This window comes from Gnatocerus cornutus, chromosome 5 (assembly GCF_029298725.1).
Source record: "Gnatocerus cornutus isolate USDA-ARS CGAHR chromosome 5, icGnaCorn1.1, whole genome shotgun sequence".
Taxonomy (NCBI): Eukaryota; Metazoa; Arthropoda; class Insecta; order Coleoptera; family Tenebrionidae; genus Gnatocerus; species Gnatocerus cornutus.
Genome location: NC_142237.1, coordinates 18,653,864 through 18,670,974, shown reverse-complemented (window position 1 = coordinate 18,670,974; position 17,111 = coordinate 18,653,864). Strand labels below are relative to the sequence as shown.

General features: G+C 37.9%; 7 protein-coding genes across 13 annotated transcripts; 3 read left to right on the top strand and 4 right to left on the bottom strand.

Annotated features, from left to right (window-relative positions):
* Window positions 1–52: 52 nt before the first annotated feature.
* Window positions 53–4,227, bottom strand: Gclc (glutamate--cysteine ligase). The gene is made up of 7 exons (XM_088036369.1): window positions 3,439–4,227; window positions 1,797–1,969; window positions 1,552–1,748; window positions 940–1,506; window positions 699–893; window positions 470–651; window positions 53–422 (listed from the first exon to the last, which is right to left on the bottom strand). The coding sequence occupies exons 1-7, from the start codon at window positions 3,882–3,884 to the stop codon at window positions 266–268; spliced, it is 1,917 nt and encodes a 638-aa protein (XP_087892495.1). The 5' UTR covers window positions 3,885–4,227; the 3' UTR covers window positions 53–265.
* Window positions 4,228–4,841: 614 nt separating this feature from the next.
* On the top strand, window positions 4,842–6,652 carry LOC148175401 (uncharacterized). The gene is made up of 3 exons (XM_088036501.1): window positions 4,842–5,812; window positions 5,860–5,988; window positions 6,034–6,652. The coding sequence occupies exons 1-3, from the start codon at window positions 5,795–5,797 to the stop codon at window positions 6,559–6,561; spliced, it is 675 nt and encodes a 224-aa protein (XP_087892627.1). The 5' UTR covers window positions 4,842–5,794; the 3' UTR covers window positions 6,562–6,652.
* An 826-nt stretch (window positions 6,653–7,478) lies between these two features.
* Window positions 7,479–8,744, bottom strand: Eaf6 (chromatin modification-related protein EAF6/MEAF6). The gene is made up of 4 exons (XM_088036506.1): window positions 8,659–8,744; window positions 8,410–8,613; window positions 8,325–8,361; window positions 7,479–7,889 (listed from the first exon to the last, which is right to left on the bottom strand). Exons 1-4 carry the CDS (start codon window positions 8,734–8,736, stop codon window positions 7,645–7,647), a joined length of 564 nt encoding a protein of 187 aa, XP_087892632.1. The 5' UTR covers window positions 8,737–8,744; the 3' UTR covers window positions 7,479–7,644.
* Window positions 8,745–8,946: 202 nt separating this feature from the next.
* Pex2 (peroxisomal biogenesis factor 2) lies at window positions 8,947–9,947 on the top strand. Its single transcript, XM_088036517.1, has 4 exons — window positions 8,947–9,057; window positions 9,101–9,517; window positions 9,564–9,773; window positions 9,818–9,947. Exons 1-4 carry the CDS (start codon window positions 8,947–8,949, stop codon window positions 9,905–9,907), a joined length of 828 nt encoding a protein of 275 aa, XP_087892643.1. The 3' UTR covers window positions 9,908–9,947.
* LOC148175398 (osteopetrosis-associated transmembrane protein 1) lies at window positions 9,898–11,008 on the bottom strand. The gene is made up of 6 exons (XM_088036484.1): window positions 10,918–11,008; window positions 10,702–10,870; window positions 10,543–10,657; window positions 10,267–10,493; window positions 10,058–10,220; window positions 9,898–10,009 (listed from the first exon to the last, which is right to left on the bottom strand). The coding sequence occupies exons 1-6, from the start codon at window positions 10,953–10,955 to the stop codon at window positions 9,960–9,962; spliced, it is 762 nt and encodes a 253-aa protein (XP_087892610.1). The 5' UTR covers window positions 10,956–11,008; the 3' UTR covers window positions 9,898–9,959.
* A 300-nt stretch (window positions 11,009–11,308) lies between these two features.
* Window positions 11,309–12,051, top strand: gdl (gonadal protein gdl). The gene is made up of 3 exons (XM_088036518.1): window positions 11,309–11,393; window positions 11,439–11,599; window positions 11,647–12,051. Exons 1-3 carry the CDS (start codon window positions 11,314–11,316, stop codon window positions 11,919–11,921), a joined length of 516 nt encoding a protein of 171 aa, XP_087892644.1. The 5' UTR covers window positions 11,309–11,313; the 3' UTR covers window positions 11,922–12,051.
* LOC148175396 (1-acyl-sn-glycerol-3-phosphate acyltransferase delta-like) lies at window positions 11,922–14,896 on the bottom strand. Of its 7 annotated transcripts, none has more exons than XM_088036444.1 (6): window positions 14,738–14,896; window positions 14,102–14,301; window positions 13,885–14,057; window positions 13,676–13,837; window positions 12,323–12,881; window positions 11,922–12,275 (listed from the first exon to the last, which is right to left on the bottom strand). In XM_088036444.1, exons 2-6 carry the CDS (start codon window positions 14,277–14,279, stop codon window positions 12,187–12,189), a joined length of 1,161 nt encoding a protein of 386 aa, XP_087892570.1. In that variant the 5' UTR covers window positions 14,280–14,301; window positions 14,738–14,896; the 3' UTR covers window positions 11,922–12,186. The 7 variants fall into 7 exon arrangements, with proteins under 7 accessions (XP_087892570.1, XP_087892565.1, XP_087892564.1 ...); XM_088036439.1 differs by lacking the exon at window positions 14,738–14,896 and adding an exon at window positions 14,484–14,727 and having other exon boundaries at window positions 14,102–14,315; XM_088036438.1 differs by lacking the exon at window positions 14,738–14,896 and adding an exon at window positions 14,484–14,727.
* Window positions 14,897–17,111: the final 2,215 nt, after the last annotated feature.

Here is a 17,111-nt window from a genome sequence, read left to right as displayed (position 1 = left end):
TCTTCCCCTAATAAATGAGCTCCGAATGTTTGAAGTTAAGAAAAAACGTGAGAAAAATAAATCATTTTTATTTAAAACTCTAAACAACAAAACATTTATATAAAACAACATAAATGCTCTCTCTGTGAAATACTGTCAGCTACTGTAGAAACGCTACTGCTCGTCTCGGTGTCTTCACACATCTACTTAAAAAATTGCAAAAGTCAACATTAAAAAAATAGTGTTCAAAGCTATGTTAAGTACGATTAACAAAAGCGCGTCCGCGTTAACAAGTCTTTGATAACGCCGACGGAATATTCTCTTTTGTCTTCGACATGGTAGAATACCCCAGCAGTTCCGGACAAGACAATTCTCCCTTCTGTATGGCACTGATTGTTTTCAACAAATCATAATTGATCCGATCCGTCACTTTGGAGTCTTTCCTGCAACAGTAAATTGTGACACAAGCGCGTGAAACTCCATCACTTACTGGTACTCCGAATGTTCAGTTACAAACTTCCTTATCCACGAGGCGGTGGTGAAAATTTCACCAGACGCTCGCCGTTGAATAAACTTCAAATACTGTTGAATTGTACAGTGAGTGTCTGCGTCAACGTCCATACCACTCAAATACGTGTTGATCAAAGGAATGAGACCTGGAAATTCGCCCTCCTGTAATCAACGGGTTCATACGACGACAATACATTGTCATGACTTACCTTTCCGTTTATAATCTCGTTGACGGTCATACAAGCGTAGGCTTCACAGTTGGTAGGCTCACAGTTTGTTGTTCCTTTTTTACAGCACTCGTTGGCTTCCGGGGGGCTAATATGAGTCGTTATTTCTTTCCTGAACCAAAATTTACGCTCTTTGCAGGCGTCGCGTTGTTGGGCGTTTTGCATGTTTTCATCCACCTGCAGGAGGCTTTAATTATTTCGCCATGTTGGTAGTACTACTTACTTTGCTTATAGGTATCAAGAAGTCAAGATTGTAAGACAAGATGACTCTGGTCAAGAGTACGACGAAGCAAACGATAGCCGCGTTCTCAAAATCGGTAATCTGCACTTCACAGGGTCGAAATTCGACCCTCCATCCGATGGTGGAGTTCGGTGGAGGCGGTTTGAAGCGCATCGTCTGCCAGTTCGTTGACTGTATGTTCTCGAAGTGATCAGTATCTTCAGTATCGTTCTGGTGGACTTTCTCAGAGAAGAGAGACACGGTGTCTCTTATAAAAAGATGAGCGACGTGTTGAGCCAACAGGTGATCGATGTCGTTGTCGACGAGTTTTTGGTAGATCTTGGGATCATAAACCAAGGGCACATCGTTGAACTTTTCGCCTTGTGGAGACAAATACGAGTCTATTGAATCATACCTAGATTTCTTTATCACAAATTTATTGTTCTTAAGGGGTTCCAGGCCGCGTTCTTCCTTAGTCCGACAATCAACCGAGCAAGAGATGACGTTCCATCGACAATCGACGTCAGTGACGAAGCCGCGATGAAGAGGAGACGCCGCTGTCAAAGCCAACTAAAAAGAAACTGCTAATGGTGGTAACTTCATTTGTTACTTTACCATGATGGGACAGAGCGGCGTTAATTGATCATACAAAGTCCTAGCTTCACTTATATTGCACGCTTGGAACGTCAACTGTAGACAACAACAGCCCATTCCGAACCCCATGGCGTCCATGTAGACATGGTCAGGCAACGCGGCTGCGGAATATTTATGCGAATCATCTACGGGGATTTTTGTGTTTTGGTCCTTGAAAACTGAAATTCACTATTAAACAGATTGAAAGATAATTTCTAAGTGTGTACTTGGCAGATTGATGGCGACTTTTTCACCTCTTCTGAGTCGTATATTTCTGGAGAGCGTTTTAAAGCGGGGGTGACCCGGAAAAATCGCCTCGTCCGGGAAAAAAAGGGATCTGGTGGCTCCTTGGGTGGGCGTCGGTTGAGTTGGGGGGTCCGTGAAGTTTTCAGAGCCCAATCTGAAAAAAAAATGCTCCGGATGAGCGAATGACGTTCAGCTTCCAGTTATCTGATTATTTGCCAAATTGCTGTTTTATTGTGACATAAATTACCACTGCAAATTATTTTTAGTCAAATGATGCAAGCCATCTGCATTGTGCACATGTGGAATTTGAGATTTGTTGATTGTCATTTCAACAGTTTCGGGTTTGTTAACAGGGCTACCAACCTGCTTTCGATTTTTAAAGCCCTGGAAAAAATTCTTTACGACATTCATTGAATCATTTGCACAGCCGGTTTTGCAACAAGAAGCTAAATCAACAGATAAGAAACGAGACATTTGCGGTTTCCATTTTCCAAGAAACCATAAAAAACACACAATTATAACTTCCCGTGCACGATATCATTATCGTTACACGATATTCTTTTTTATTATCACTTGACAATACATGCCGACTTTATCTAAATGATTTTCCAATACAGCGAGTCAAGGTAACGCGCAAACATTTTTATTTATTTAGTGATAAAATGATAACCATTGTCATTTACCAGACCGAATTATTCGTACTTGGGGCTCTTTTTTAGCGCTTGACACAAATTAGTTACAGTAGTTACAGATAACAGTGACAAATTATTTAATAAATAAAAACAGAAACTCGAAATTTACATGTTTAATGCGCCATTGGGTACGTGAGGTTAAAAAAGATAATTTTTTTAATTGATATCTATCATGACTCATTTACATATTTAATTAGATCTCATTAAAACTGCGTGATATGCTCAAGAAATATTTCATACTTAACACGCAGAAAATCAACTCCCTTCAAATCGAACGTTATGTAATCATTCAAATGATGGATAATGACGAGTTGCAAATTGAAATTAAGAGCGTAACAAGTTTTGCCGATTACATCACCAATTGAAGCTACGTTTTAATAATTGCTTATTCATGTTGAAACAGTAATTTCCAAGTCATTTGCATACGAAAAATCGTGTCTGAGGAGGCTTTGTTGTTTCAAATACGTTGGCAACTCTGCCTCTTTGACAACAGACTCAGAAAACACAAAGCCTACTAGAACTTTAGTCTTATCAATACCACTTCAGAGTTAAAATCATATCTCGAGTCAAATCAAATCGGTGTTTTTCTGCACCACATATTAAAGGATTAACTTTTGATAAAGTTATCACCACTTAAGTTTAATTGCGGATTTAATTGCAAAATCATGGTCTGTTGTGACAGCTTAAGGTTAAACCCAACTTGACAGCAACCAGTGCTACCAATAGGTCCCCAAATTTTAAAGCCTACTTCTATTTTTTCCTCGATGTTAAAAAACGTGGTAAACAAGCAAAAAATCAATGCGTTTACACTAATGTTACTATGAAAACGTGTCAGCTATCGATTAGAATACTTTCCGCTGAATCACACTCCCAAACTTGATAACTCAATTTTCAGCATTACAAGTCAAATATTACATCATATTATACCAACCTAGGGAAACTAGTCAAAGACATCAGACATTCATCGGGTTTCAAAAGCTGCGTCGCTTCTTCCCTCCGGTGCCTCATATTGGCTTCAACAATATTAAAATGCGCCAATAAACCCCCATAGGGTTTCCCCGGTGTTCCTTCGATCATGTAAGCCCCGTATTCGGGCCTCCACAGAGATTTAACTCCTTCTGGATTCTCAAGCTCTTTTTTGTTCAACTCGGCGAGGATTTCCTGCGCTCTTAAGCTAACCTTAGCCTGTTTCTTCTCGTCGTTGAATTTAACAATAATGTACTCCACCTCGTCGCCCCATTTGAGAATATCACCCTGGCGGTCTCGGAGACGCTTGTATAAATTTATAAACTGGATAATCCCGTGCTCCCGGACGTGCTCGGCTAATTCCTTCGTTTTTTCCCAGGATAAAGGACTTCCTTCAGAGAGTAAACCCATAATACGAAATTGTCACACAAACACTATCTTATCACTGAAGACCTCGAAATTTCTACGAGTCAATGCAAGTTTTTTATTTGTTAAAACTGTTTAGTTCCCGGACTTGGGAATGAATTGGAACGCACACTTCTGCTATCTATTTCACACTAAGAATGACAGGCGAAAGTACGCGAATTTATCACAAGATGTTACACAAACTGATAAGATACAGACGAGTATCTACTCTGAACTATTCTTTAGTTTGAATTCTGCACTTTTTTATAACACATTTCTTTTGACCACTAGTTTGACAGCACGAGTGACGTATGTGGCCTTGAGGTGTCAAATTTGAATGAAGTTGTGTGGCGACATCTCGTCCTTCGACTCAATACTATAACAATGAATTGACAGATTTCTGTATTCTTAATTAAAAAATATTTAAAAGCGGAAATGGGGTGGTTTCGTCGTTTGATAACGCGCAACTAAATTATTAGTTTTTCAGCGAAGGTTTTATATACTTCCTGATAAGAAAAGTGCCGAGTCTTGTGGCGTCATAGAAAATTCTAGGCTTTTTCAGGCATCGTGACTTGCCAGAATAGACTTTTAGGAAAAGTTTTATTAATAAGCGTGGTGATAAAGAAGTGCTGAGTCTAACAAAAAATATATTTAAAATCCTATGAGCACGATATATCGTAGCTTTTTTTCAATTTTCAGAATTTTAAACTTCTTTAAATTCAATTGAATGTTTTGAAATTCCCTGAGATTCTTTAAGAACTTACGATTTTTGAAGAATGTTCAGTTTTATGGATTCTATAAAATCCTAGAATTTGGCGGGACTATTTCAGTTCATCCTGTTAATGGGAAATCAAGTAAAAATCTAATCAAATCAGAAGTAAAAGTACTGATGAAATAGAACCGAAAGTAATAGATATCTCACTTATTACATTTTAAAGAAATTAAAATATTGCATTAAAAAGTATTCACATTCCAGCGCATGAATTTTTCGCTTACATTTGTCAAAAATGATGGATTTGAAAATTTAGGAAACACCATTTTCACTTCGCCTACAAAATTTTTTAAGGCGTAGATTTATAGCGCCTTTAAGAGTGAATAATTATAGTTCCTTTTGTAACTTAATGCAGTTATATATAGCCTACAAACCGGTAATTCTAAATTAGTCTTAATCGAATTACAATAATTGGAGCAAAAACCGGCAAGCTATTATTCAGCCGTTCTACCTACACCCATTATTTGAACTTCCTGACCCCGCTGGAAAAATGCAGAACAAATTAGAATTATGAAACGATTTTGCGAAGTTGTTTTCGATTTTTACAATGAGGACATTCACCCAAAAATGGTTAAAATTGCCCGGTTTTTTCACCTCGAACTATTAAAAATTAATTATTGCCAGTTTAGAGCACAACTCTTCATCGGCGATTATTTTCACTTATACTAAACTGTTTTTTAGTTTATTTCCTCCGATTTTCCTGGGTATGTGTCGTCGCTTAATTGGTTATTACTCCAGTTTCTAAAGCAAGATAATTTATAGGCTACACCACTGCAAGTACAGGTAGTAATAAACGCTTGTGTAAGTCGTTACATACAGGGTGTCTCTGTGAAATCCGCGGGCACGTAACAATGAATAATTCATCGCTAAAATCCGTCGATGTTATAATTTCAAATTCTTTTTAATTCGGAACTGGATAAGAATTACTGCCGCAATTACTGCGATGTTTGTGTTATCATTACACCTTTCTCCCAAGTGCAGATAGCCAGCTTCCAGTGGACCTGGCACGTTTTACTTTTCCTCGACCAATTAGCGACGATAACAAACCAGTTGATCGATCATTTTTGATTCAAAATATGAAGCAATTCCAGTAGTATAAAAGCAGAACGGCATCTCGCCGCAAGATCAGTGAAGAATTGACGCGATGGCAAGTCTGACGTTGGTAAGTCGCATTATAGCACTGTCAGGTACTATAATTTTTCGTTGCAGATTACCCTAGTGTTAGCAATCATCACGCGAACTTGCTTCGGCGGGCACCCCAAACATGGGGTGGTGTACGTGCCGGTGTGCACCCCCGAGTGCTACAAACAGAGCCACTTCACGGGGTGTCCTGATAAGGTAAAAAGGGTTTTTGGTGGATTTGGAGTAATTCGGGATTTGCAGGTACCACATATAGGGAATTTACCTCTGCAGGAGCACGGGCAGACGTACCATCCTCAGCTGGATTTGGGCGTGCAACATTTGCAAGAACAACACGGCGGTGGGCATGGATACCGCGGGTCACACTTGCAAGAACAAGGGCACCATGGTAGTGCCACAGTGTACCAACAAAACGACCACCACAGCTCGCAACTGAGCCAATCTGTCCATCATGGGTCCGGGACGAGCCAGCAGTCGTTCCGGCAAGAGTACCATGGTTTGGCGAATCATGATCTTGATCACGGACACGACCATGACCACGACCACGATCATCACCACAAGAAGAATGCGTACTACAAATTCGAGTACTCGGTGAATGACCATAAAACGGGCGATGTGAAGAGGCACAGAGAAGAGCGAAAAGGGGATGAAGTCAATGGGGAGTATTCTCTCCTGGAGGAAGACGGGAATGTAAGAACTGTAAAGTACTTCGCTGACTGGAAGTCTGGATTCCATGCCCAAGTCCACAACACCAAGCCGCACGTGGGATGACCGCCCGGTGAAGCTTCTTCTCTATCCTAGTCCCTTATATTTTGTATTTGTACAAACTGATTGTGATAATATTTTGAGGTGTTGTTGAATAAAATAGTGGAAAAATTCGAAGTTTTAATTATAGGAAATCCATTTCCATGGTTTAATGACATCTAAAAATTTTGTATGGGAGAAAGTGAAGTCATAAATACGTAATCGTAACAGCAAGTGATAGAAAGTAATCCATAATCAAGAGATAAATTAAAATCGGATGTAGTTAACTTCCTATTTGAAGGTTGGGCTAAGAATGCAGATAATTATGATAAAACGTGACCCAAAGCTGTCACATTTTTGCCCATAATGGCGCGGCGCGTGCATTATAATTACAAGTTTCTACCAAACGTTTCACGTTCGAATTATTCCAAAGGCGATAAAAGAAAGCGAATTTGAATATCTCAAGTTGTGAAAAAATTCATTAGGATAAAATTCGAAATTCCGTGGCGTGAGAGATTTACATCCTGACTGTTTAATTTAGATCATTATATAACTCTAATTAATTCCACTACCCACGTGATAGCTACTTAATTAACGAGTTGCAATTAATACACTTTATTTTATTGAGGCATATTTTTCGAAGAGATAACGTTAGGAAGTAAACACGATTTCATATAACTTGTTGAGTGCATAAGGAAGATGAAAAAACTGGAAAAAGGATCGATCTACATTGCATAAGAATGTCGCTTGGACGGATTTCCGACTCTTTAGGAAAACGTTCTCTTGTTTTTGTCTAATCAGAGATAAGAAAAATCGAATCAATTAGATTCACTCTTATTTTTCTGAAATTTTTGGCTTTTATAAAGAAAAGTGGGACTTTTAAAACCGGAAAGATTAAGAAGATTAAATTTTAAGTGAATCAACAATGTGGGAAAAATAAGAAATTGTTTGTTTGTCATTTTTATTACTAAAATTACACTTATCAGAAAACCGTTAATTTCCAAAATGCAGGTACTTGATTGAAAATTTGCAAGTCAAAAAACACACATTAGCGATGAAACATGCTTGAACACATCTCAAAATCTCAACTGTAAACACGCAACACCAAAGTCATCTATGTCTAGCTTTCTTGTTATTCGTTTTCTTGGCACTCGCACTAAAACTTTTCTGCTTGGCAGAAATGTCTCTATTAGGACTGTTACGATGATCGAGCCCATTCTGAACTCCGTTGAGCGAATTTGTAGAATGTTTCCCCGCATTTTTCATCCCTGAATCTATGTGATTTGAATTTGGACCTAAGTTAGTATCACTAGAATCTTCATTTGTCTGAGATTCGGTATCGCTATGAGGTTCCACTACGGGTAAAAAATAACGCTATAATCAATTGGAAAAAACAGCGATCGGGTCTAATACCTGCACAGAAAAACTAGGCCAATCATTCACTCGGCTGAAAAAATTCGGAATCGATCACTGGAAATTTTTCTGTTAAGGTATTTGATTGTACAACTAACTACAACACAAAGCGTGGGATCCTCAGATTGTGAACATGGTTGTCGAAAAAACGTAATTGTTAGTGATACTATCTAAAGATTCATTCACACTGAACAGACTTTGACAACGTCTTTCTTGCTCAAGCAGAAAAAAAGGTACAAGAGTGGTTACAACTAGACAAAATCGAAACGTTACCTCATCTAGATCTACATGAGGTAATCTTCCTATTTCTCTAGAACAAGTGGGGCTACGACTACTCTACATCTACACAAAATTACTTTTGTCATAACTATTCTTACTTTTCTCCTGGCTTTGATCAACAATTCCGCTAACAGCCTAAAATAGACATGATAGAACAAAAACATTACAATAAAACCAACTCACAGCCATTGAAGTAATTGAAGACTTTGAAAATAAACGTTCTGCTTCTTTAAACTTTCGATTCCGCTTATCAGCTTTCGAATTTGTTGTTTTATTGCTCGATAAATAGCGATCCCAACCTCGGATTATGTTACCGTACAACTGCGTGTCTTCCAAGTATGACCCCTCAAACGCATAGATCTGTCTTTCTAAATTCGCTAGCGTGTCCTAAGAATTTAATCATGACCGGGCTGCGGACACAAAGAATCTTACCCCAATTTCAGCCTTCCGTTTGACGAGCTCTGCGAGCTCCTGGCGGGCGTCTACGGAGACGCTGTTCTTGGAGGACATCCCGCTGGTAATTACTGCAAACTCTGGGGGCTAAAATCCACGAATTTCACTCATTTTCGTCACAAAAAAACGATTATTGTTAACCAACGCTGTCAAAAAAGTGTCAGATATGACAGATCTTTCACCTGTCAATGTACAAAAAACAAATTCCCTGAAATCCCCAAGTTAGATTTGAGGTTATATCTTCTGTCACAGCCCCAAATTGGAAAAATGTCGAAAGACAACTTATTACGCGTCACCCAAATGAACGCAATCTTCCTCGACAACGAAATCTACAAGGCTCTAATGCAGATAATACACGACACGAGTAGATTCCTCCCTGTAAGTAGCCCAGTTGGAGACCCCAATACAGAGTTGGTTCCAGCCTGGGTTTGTGGCCCCCTTTGAGCCGGAACTAGGCCTAATCCTTCGGTTAGCACTACTGAGAAACTCGGTTTGTCGAGGGGGGAGTACCTTCGGCCAGCAGCTCCTCTCAATCAAATACCGCAACATCTCAAACACTAAAAAGGTGCTCTATTTACTTGGGAACTGTTGCGAATACGTGAAAACGCGCTTCGAATTGTGGAAACCCTCCCATAAAGTCAACACGTACATTTTCAAGCTCCAGACAATTCTAGTTGTGATGAATTTTATTAATATGTCGATATTTTTGCGGAGAGGGGCCAAACCGCTGTTGATCGAAAGGATTTTGGGGCTCGAGCAAGTGTACGCTAGTGAGAGCTCCCCGAGGTTCTTCGAATCAAAGTACATGGCGCGGGAGCTTCTATGGAACGGATTCATAGTGAGAAAACGTCTTTTCTACACAGTTTTTTACTCTAGTTTTATAGGACATTCTCATTCATATTTTACCCCTCATTAATTACCACAAAATCCGAAGGATGGCGAGACAATACAATCCGTTTCATAAGAGACCAACGTACGTCGTACTGAACTCCCGCGTGATGACAATGCATTCCAAATGTGCCCATTGTGGAGAAAACCCCATTTTGCCCCATCATATGGGTTGTGCCCATATTTTTTGCTACGTGTGTTTAAAAGTAAGGCACAATACCACGAGATACTGTTTTAAAAATCATTTTAGGGTAACCAGACTGCCGATTCCAAGTACGAGTGCCCCATCTGTGAGCACAGAAATCCCAACGTTCTATGTGATAGAGTGTCTGTGATGTAAATAACATATTTATTATAGTAAAATGGAACAGGGATCACAGTTTCACTTGTTTTTATTCATCTAAAGCACTTGTTTGGTTGAAGGACTCCGCGAGTCTGCGTTCTGGAAAAAACCTTGTACACAACATTAAGGGTTGGAAAACTAACTTACGATGAAGTATCATTGGGGCTTTCCTAACGGAACAGAACTGCGCGAGGACGTAGAAACACAAAGTTGCGATTAAAACGACAATTGTTGAAGCGATAAAAATATATTCTTGGTGTCTCCTGTACTTGCAGCATCTTTGGCTCCAAAACGACATTGTTGTGTTCATCTGTAAAATATTCTCAGGTTCTTTGTTACCAGTGATGGTCCCATACCAAGTCAACCATGTCCATGCAGGTACCAATCCTCTCATTTTCGTTACTAATTTCATAATAATATTCATACAGGGTGGTGTAATTGTTCATACAGTGTGTACACAAAGTAGTGTCACTGCCATTATATTCTGTAACACAGGAAGTGAAGTTATCATAGTACTGATAAAATCTCTCTGCTTGGTCAGATTTATTGGCAGTTAGTGTACCATTATCAGACTCGAAACAAACTGAAACATTTTAGTTAAATAGCTAAAAGCCAATTATTTGAAAACTCACTGTAGCACTTTGCATCATTCCACAAACTGTAGCTATTACTGTAGAGACTATTTACAATTTCTAATCTATCTAGATGTACAAACCTATCAATACAATGAGTTGAATTATCTACAAGCTAAAGACAGCTTTATTTACTGCATAACCAGCACACAACTTCACCTTTGTCATGTTTTGATATGTGTCAAGAATATCTAAATAGCTCTCAACACATGTTGAACAAAGTGTTACAGGCCTTGAATTATTAATGGCACAGGATACAAACTCGGCCGTGGAATTCGCCAATTTATTTCTAAGCAGATCACAAGGGTCTTCACTCACTGACATTGTCCTAGAATTCACAATTTTTTCCAATTTCGGGAATTTATTGCTACTTACGAATGAGCGACAACGAGAAAAGCGATGGAGATCCACATGACAAACTAGGGCATAATGGAATTCCGCAGCAGATAAGTGATAAAGTGAATCATAAAAACTACCGTGGAAATCTTTTCCTTTTCATTATCACAACAATGACATAACCTAGTTTGACACTTCTGTCTCGGAAGTGCACCTACGATTTGTAGGTAGACTTTAGAACTACTCGCAATACTTTCAAACTAAAATTCGCAGAATTCGGTAGTTTTGCACTCTGCAAATGGGCTTTCGCAGTGTTTTAACGCGAAGACGATATTCCTGTGATGATAGCTAAGGGCGTTTTACACTTACAAGCACGGAAAGTTTGACACGTGTGACATAACCTATAATTCTTCCGTCAAATCGTTGGGCCCCATCATGGACCCCCCTGAAATTCTACAAAAGAAGCTGTACTTCCTCCTGGAGCAGCTCCAGAACATGGCCAGAGACCTCCCCGCGTAGGTGTCATATAAAATAAACACCAAACAATTGTAATTTTGTAGGAAGTACCAAATGCGGCTGTCCTACGAGCTCCTATCAAGCTTGGCCAATTGTCTACTCAACGACACTGTTTTCGAAATCGTAAAAGGGCTGTTGGAAATTCAGCACGTGACGGAGCAGCACTTGTACCAGCAGCGCCTCCAGTTTCTGAACTCCAAAAAGAGTATTTATAGCCCCACTGTACTGACACATACTGACTCTTAGTTTTAGTGGAGGAGCACGAACTGCTGTCTCAGTACAGCGGTGATTCTGAGCAGAAAGTAGAGGCGTTAAGAAAGTTAATGGTGGCGCAAAAAGAACAGTTAAAGCAGTTTGATATGGGGCTGGTTCTACAGTTGGACCAAAAAGTTGCTGATCAGCAACAGGTTCTGGAGCAGGCGGGAGTTCCGGGATTTTACGTGACGAAAAATGCTGTAGAAATTAAAGTACAAATGCATTTGCTTGACTTTATGATGAGGCTGAGTAAAATGACGCTTCCGAGTTGATGCGTTTTAAAATTTTCTATTTATATAACATTAACAAATATACATAAAAAATTCTAATAATTTAGAACATGAATCTCCTATTGTTACAATGTGAGTCTTACAAGAAATAATATAAAACAGATGAGTCTTCTTTTGCTGGCTAAATCTCTTCAGTAACTGTTGCGTTTATGCGTTAGACGCTAAGGTTGGTTAAAAAAAAATGCCTAAGAGCTTGGCACGAACAACGCAATGTCTTATTTTAAAATAATACCGTCGAAAGCACTACTTATGCGTTTTTCTTTGGAGTATTCGTTCCATAAGAGGATCCCTTTTTGATCTCGGACATCCCAATGGTTTTGTTCAACAGCAAGTAAACTGCAACACAACTCTTCAGTTTCTTGTGAAAACCAGAAAATACTTACAAGCTCCTATAATGCTAGCACCAATGGAAAAGTACAACAACTCCCCACTAAACAGCAACTTAATCAAATAATAAACAATCGGACAACAAATCAGAACTATCCAAACGGCGATATTAACCACAGAGTTGATCCTGCGCTCCACCTCAAACGGCTCCAGTCTCGGAATCCCAGAAGTCTCAAAAAAATCTCCAGTTTTTATAAAACTATCCCTAAGTTTGTCTTTCTGGACGAACAATTCTCGGAGAAACTCTTCTTGTTCAGGTTCGGACTCGGGCACTTCTTCCAGAGGAATGCGCTTCATGTACATGTGAGCAATCACAGGTTTTCCGAACAAGAGATTTCTTATCGTGGGTTTGTGAGGGTCTTTTTCGTCGAAACATATTTCTATGTTTAAGAGAGCGGGGACTTTGCCCTTCATTGAGGGCAAACTGGCGAGGAAACCTTTAGTTCTTGGAAGAAGATGGTGCTTCAGTTCGGGGAGGCTCTTTTGGCGGGCGAATTCGACGGAGATTTTGTGCTTGGCTGGGGTGAACCTTGTGCCTTCGGGGAAAAGAAGCAGCTGCGGGGAAAAGAGATTGTACGAAATTACAGAGAAGGAAGTAAAATATTTTTTTTAAGTACGAGTACAGTATCGGACGTACATAAAAAACGTGGATTAGGTATTCAAACATTTAGTTGTGTAAACTGTGACTAAACTACAACGAAGTAGACGTAATAACATTGTTACCGTAGGCTAAACACTATTGCTGGTAAAATAAATAAAAAAAAAAAACATTTCTTGTACCATTATTTGCATAATACCTTTTTGTTGTAGACACAAATTACCTGTTGTAGTCATTAATTGACTACATTGTCGTTAATTGTCATTAATTAATTATATTACATGATAATTATGATGACGTCCTTTTAACAGTTGCCCTGTATTTCAACGACAATAAACGTGCACTTTATTTTGACCTAGATTTATACGATTTCAATATTTTTTTACAATTTCATAAAACATAAAACAAAGTGTTGTCAAAAAAAAATAAACAAAAACAACAAATAATTCAAGATAAGCATCAAACATCACTTTGTTCCTCGCTATAAAAATCGTTCATTGCTCTCAATTTCTTCAAATAGAAACTGATAACTTCAGTTCAGGTTTACTGAGTCTATCAAACATGTAAAACAATGCAGACAGTGATGACACCACGTAAAAATTGTTTTAAAATTCCGTTATTTAATCACACAATGTAAAGGTCACGAGCATATTTTTGCCTAATTCGAAAAATTGTGTTAGATAAGGAATCTTATCGCAAAACAAACAAATCATATTGATTTGTGATAACAACCAGGATATGTTTGTCTTACCCACATAGGATCCGGATGTTCTGCTAATTTCGTGATTTGTGAATTTATCACCTCTTTATCTTTATCAAAGGAGCGCTCGAGGAAAACAAACTCGGAGCATTTCCACCCCCAGCCCAGTACAGGGATGTACTGTATGACTTTCTTTGCGTAGGCTTTACAGTTCTGTAAAATAAAGACTAGAATTTTGGGGTTCCACCATGAAATGTTACCCCTAAGAGATGAATTCGGTCGCATATCATCCAGCCCACCAGCCAGTCTATTTCATAAGTGTGATTCATTACGCAGTATGCATGTTCTTTACCATAGTACTTATCAAACTCTTCTTTATCAATGTAGAATTTTATCCGGGAGCCTGACCACCAATCGCCCAGAAAAACGAGTTCTATGGGGCGAATTTAGACGTGATTTATCAATATAATGACTTACGTGAGTATATCGTGAAACAGAAGTACCAGTTCAACTTTCTGTAGAGTCTCTTATTGAACGGTCTTAGTGTCAAGTAAAAGAAACACTGAATTAAATTGATGATGACTCCAGAACTGAAGAAGGTGATGGCGAAACAGAGATGTACAAGTCGTGAGTGTTTTAATTTAGAAAAGTCCATTTTTGAGACTATTTCTTACAACCTACAACAAATAAACTAATCCCAGTCAATTCAATTCTTACGTTTATATAAACACAGATAAATAGAGCAAACTACCTACTGTTAATTTTTTGGGGCTCCAAAGGAAGATTTTCGTGAGATTTGATTAAATGATGACTTTTAACCTTGACAAAATGACAAATTAACAAAGTGAGGTTAACCTACCTTGACAGTTGGACTTCGAATGAACACGGATAAAAAAACTTCAAAGAAGAAGTGTTATTTTGTATAATTACAACCCCACTTTCGGTGCCGCGATACTTTGCTATTACTCGTTCTGACAACTAATTTTAAATGAATGGTATTTACATGATAACGTTAGGACTTCGCTAACGTTTTTATACGTAAACCAAAGTTCATGCTAACAATAGTTTGGACAATGAAGAAAATCTTTTTGTTGTTATTCAAGGGTTGTTTACCTTTTTATCAATAAATAAGCGTTAAATCTTATCTCCGAATCTTATCTTTTCGATTACTTTATCTAAGTTCAATAACGGGAGGGCAGTGGCGTGCGGTCAGGGTCGCAGAAATGCCTGTGCGCTGTCTGCATCCTGTTTACAACAAAACGCGAAAGGGAATAATCAAAAGGAATTACGGAGAATCGACGGATTAAACGACATCTAAAGGGACCGAAATTTATGACTACAGTACAGGGCTGCGTTCATAAAAATCACTCTGTGTAAAGTTTGTGTAAAATTTGTTGTCGACTTTGAATTTAAATCCCAGATTTGGAATCTGCGGAAAATTCTGCATTACACTGATGTATAATAACTCAAGTTTACTAGAAAAAATAAGCGAGATGTCGATATCAAAACTTTGACATTTAAAATTTGCACATTTCGACTTTTGAAAAATCTATGACTTTTTTCTTATATAAAAAATCGCGAGAAAAACGATGCCGCAAACCGCATTCCAATATCTGGAATAGTTTTCGAGATATTAAGCACGAATTGTTTGGAACCTTCAAAAATTTGGCCCTCTGACGACAACCCAAAAATTCAAACGACCATAACTCAGTTATTTGTTGACGAAAATTGAAAATTCTCATGTTTTTGGATTCAGCGTGACATTCTGCGTAAAATGAGACCCAAATTTGTTGAGTTTGCTTAATAAATAAACGAGGCATTGGTCAAAAACGGTTTTGAGAACGTCATTTTAGGGTGATTTTCAATCAATGTTTTCAAAATGAAAACGACGTTTATTAGCTTTGAATTATACATCAGTCGAAAGAGGAGCTCGAAATCTATCTACTGGCTAAATTTGAGATCGATCGGACAAATAGCTTACGAGTTTTGGCCAAAAATAAAAAAAATGAAATTTTTTTAACGATTGAGTCGGATTTTTTTTTCGCGAAAAATCGACTATCGAATTTTGGGCTTTTGATAACATTTTCTAATGTAAAATGAACCGAGAAAAAGAATGGCGCAAACCGCATCTCAATATCTCAAATAGTTTCCGAGATATTTAGCTTTAAAAATAATGAAAAATGAGGAAAAATGAAAATCAACATTTCAAAATTTTAATCAGCCATAACTCGGTTATTTGCAGTCGTATCTGAATTTAAATCCCAGATTTGGAATCTGCGTAAAATTCTGCGTTCACTGATGTATAATAACTCAAGTTTACTCTAAAAAATAAGCGAGATATCGATCTGAGAAGTTTGGCATAGTTTTTTAATCAAGAATTTTTGCGAAAATTTGCAAATTTCGATTATTGGAAAATCTAAAAACTATTTCTTATGTAAAAAACCGCGAGAAAAACGATGCCGCAAACCGCATTCGAATATCTGGAATAGTTTTCGAGATATTAAGCACGAATTGTTTGGAACCTTGAAAAGTTTGGCCCTCTGACGACAATCCAAAAATGCAAACGACCATAACTCAGTTATTTGTTGACGAAAATTGAAAATTCTCATGTTTTTGAATTCAGCGTGACATTCTGCGTAAAATGAGACCCAAATTTGTTGAGTTTGCTTAATAAATAAACGAGGCATTGGCCAAAAACTGTTTTGAGAACGTCATTTTAGGGTGATTTTCAATCAATATTTTCAAAATGAAAACGACGTTTAATAGCTTTGAATTATACATCAGTCGAAAAAGGAGCTTGAAATCTATCTACTGGCTAAATTTGAGATCAATCGGACAAATAGCTTACGAGTTATGGCCAAAAATAAAAAAAATGAAAAATTTTCATCGTTTGAATCGCAATTTTTTTTTGCGAAAAATCGACTATCGAATTTTGGGCTTTTGAGAACATTTTCTAGCGTAAAATGAGCCGAGAAAAACGATGGCGCAAACCGCATCTCAATATCTCTAATAGTTTCCGAGATATTTAACTTTGAAAATTGGGAAAAATGAGAAAAAATGAAAATCAACTATCCGAAACTTTGATCGGCCATAACTCAGTTATTTGTTGTCGGATCTGAATTTAAATACCAGATTTGGAATCTGCGTAAAATTCTGCGTTCACTGATGTATAATAACTCAAGTTTACGCTAAAAAATAAGGGAGATATCGATATGAGAAGTTTCGCATAGTTTTTTAATCATGAATTTTCACGAAAATTTGCAAATTTCGACTATTGAAATATCTAAAAACTATTTCTTATGTAAAAAATCGCGAGAAAAACGATGCCGCAAACCGTATTCCAATATCTGGAATAATTTTCGAGATATTGAGCACGAATTGTTTGGAACCTTAAAAAATTTGGCCCTCTGGCGACAACCCAAAAATTCAAACGACCATAACTCAGTTATTTGTTGACGAAAATTGAAAATTCTCATGTTTTTGGATT

Bases quoted from the DNA above. Each gene is read 5' to 3' on its own strand.
- Gclc (XM_088036369.1), bottom strand. From the start codon at position 3,884: ATGGGTTTACTCTCTGAAGGAAGTCCTTTATCCTGGGAAAAAACGAAG. The intron at 894-939 runs GTAAGTAGTACT...AGCCTCCTGCAG, and splicing joins TCTTGATACCTATAAGCAAA to GTGGATGAAAACATGCAAAA. The intron at 423-469 runs GTAAGTGATGGA...TTACTGTTGCAG, and splicing joins ACTGAACATTCGGAGTACCA to GAAAGACTCCAAAGTGACGG.
- LOC148175396 (XM_088036444.1), bottom strand. From the start codon at position 14,279: ATGGACTTTTCTAAATTAAAACACTCACGACTTGTACATCTCTGTTTC. The intron at 14,058-14,101 runs GTAAGTCATTAT...TTCGCCCCATAG, and splicing joins CTGTTTCACGATATACTCAC to AACTCGTTTTTCTGGGCGAT. The intron at 12,882-13,675 runs GTAAGACAAACA...TTTTCCCCGCAG, and splicing joins AACATCCGGATCCTATGTGG to CTGCTTCTTTTCCCCGAAGG.
- Eaf6 (XM_088036506.1), bottom strand. From the start codon at position 8,736: ATGTCCTCCAAGAACAGCGTCTCCGTAGACGCCCGCCAGGAGCTCGCA. The intron at 8,614-8,658 runs GTAAGATTCTTT...TTAAATTCTTAG, and splicing joins AACGGAAGGCTGAAATTGGG to GACACGCTAGCGAATTTAGA. The intron at 7,890-8,324 runs GTAAGAATAGTT...TTTTACCCGTAG, and splicing joins TGATCAAAGCCAGGAGAAAA to TGGAACCTCATAGCGATACC.
- Pex2 (XM_088036517.1), top strand. From the start codon at position 8,947: ATGTCGAAAGACAACTTATTACGCGTCACCCAAATGAACGCAATCTTC. The intron at 9,058-9,100 runs GTAAGTAGCCCA...AGTTGGTTCCAG, and splicing joins ACACGAGTAGATTCCTCCCT to CCTGGGTTTGTGGCCCCCTT. The intron at 9,518-9,563 runs GTGAGAAAACGT...CTAGTTTTATAG, and splicing joins TTCTATGGAACGGATTCATA to GACATTCTCATTCATATTTT.
- gdl (XM_088036518.1), top strand. From the start codon at position 11,314: ATGGACCCCCCTGAAATTCTACAAAAGAAGCTGTACTTCCTCCTGGAG. The intron at 11,394-11,438 runs GTAGGTGTCATA...GTAATTTTGTAG, and splicing joins ATGGCCAGAGACCTCCCCGC to GAAGTACCAAATGCGGCTGT. The intron at 11,600-11,646 runs GTATTTATAGCC...TCTTAGTTTTAG, and splicing joins GTTTCTGAACTCCAAAAAGA to TGGAGGAGCACGAACTGCTG.
- LOC148175401 (XM_088036501.1), top strand. The intron at 5,989-6,033 runs GTAAAAAGGGTT...CGGGATTTGCAG, and splicing joins TCACGGGGTGTCCTGATAAG to GTACCACATATAGGGAATTT.
- LOC148175398 (XM_088036484.1), bottom strand. From the start codon at position 10,955: ATGTGGATCTCCATCGCTTTTCTCGTTGTCGCTCATTC. The intron at 10,871-10,917 runs GTAAGTAGCAAT...TGTGAATTCTAG, and splicing joins TTTCTCGTTGTCGCTCATTC to GACAATGTCAGTGAGTGAAG. The intron at 10,658-10,701 runs GTGAAGTTGTGT...AGCTGTCTTTAG, and splicing joins CATATCAAAACATGACAAAG to CTTGTAGATAATTCAACTCA.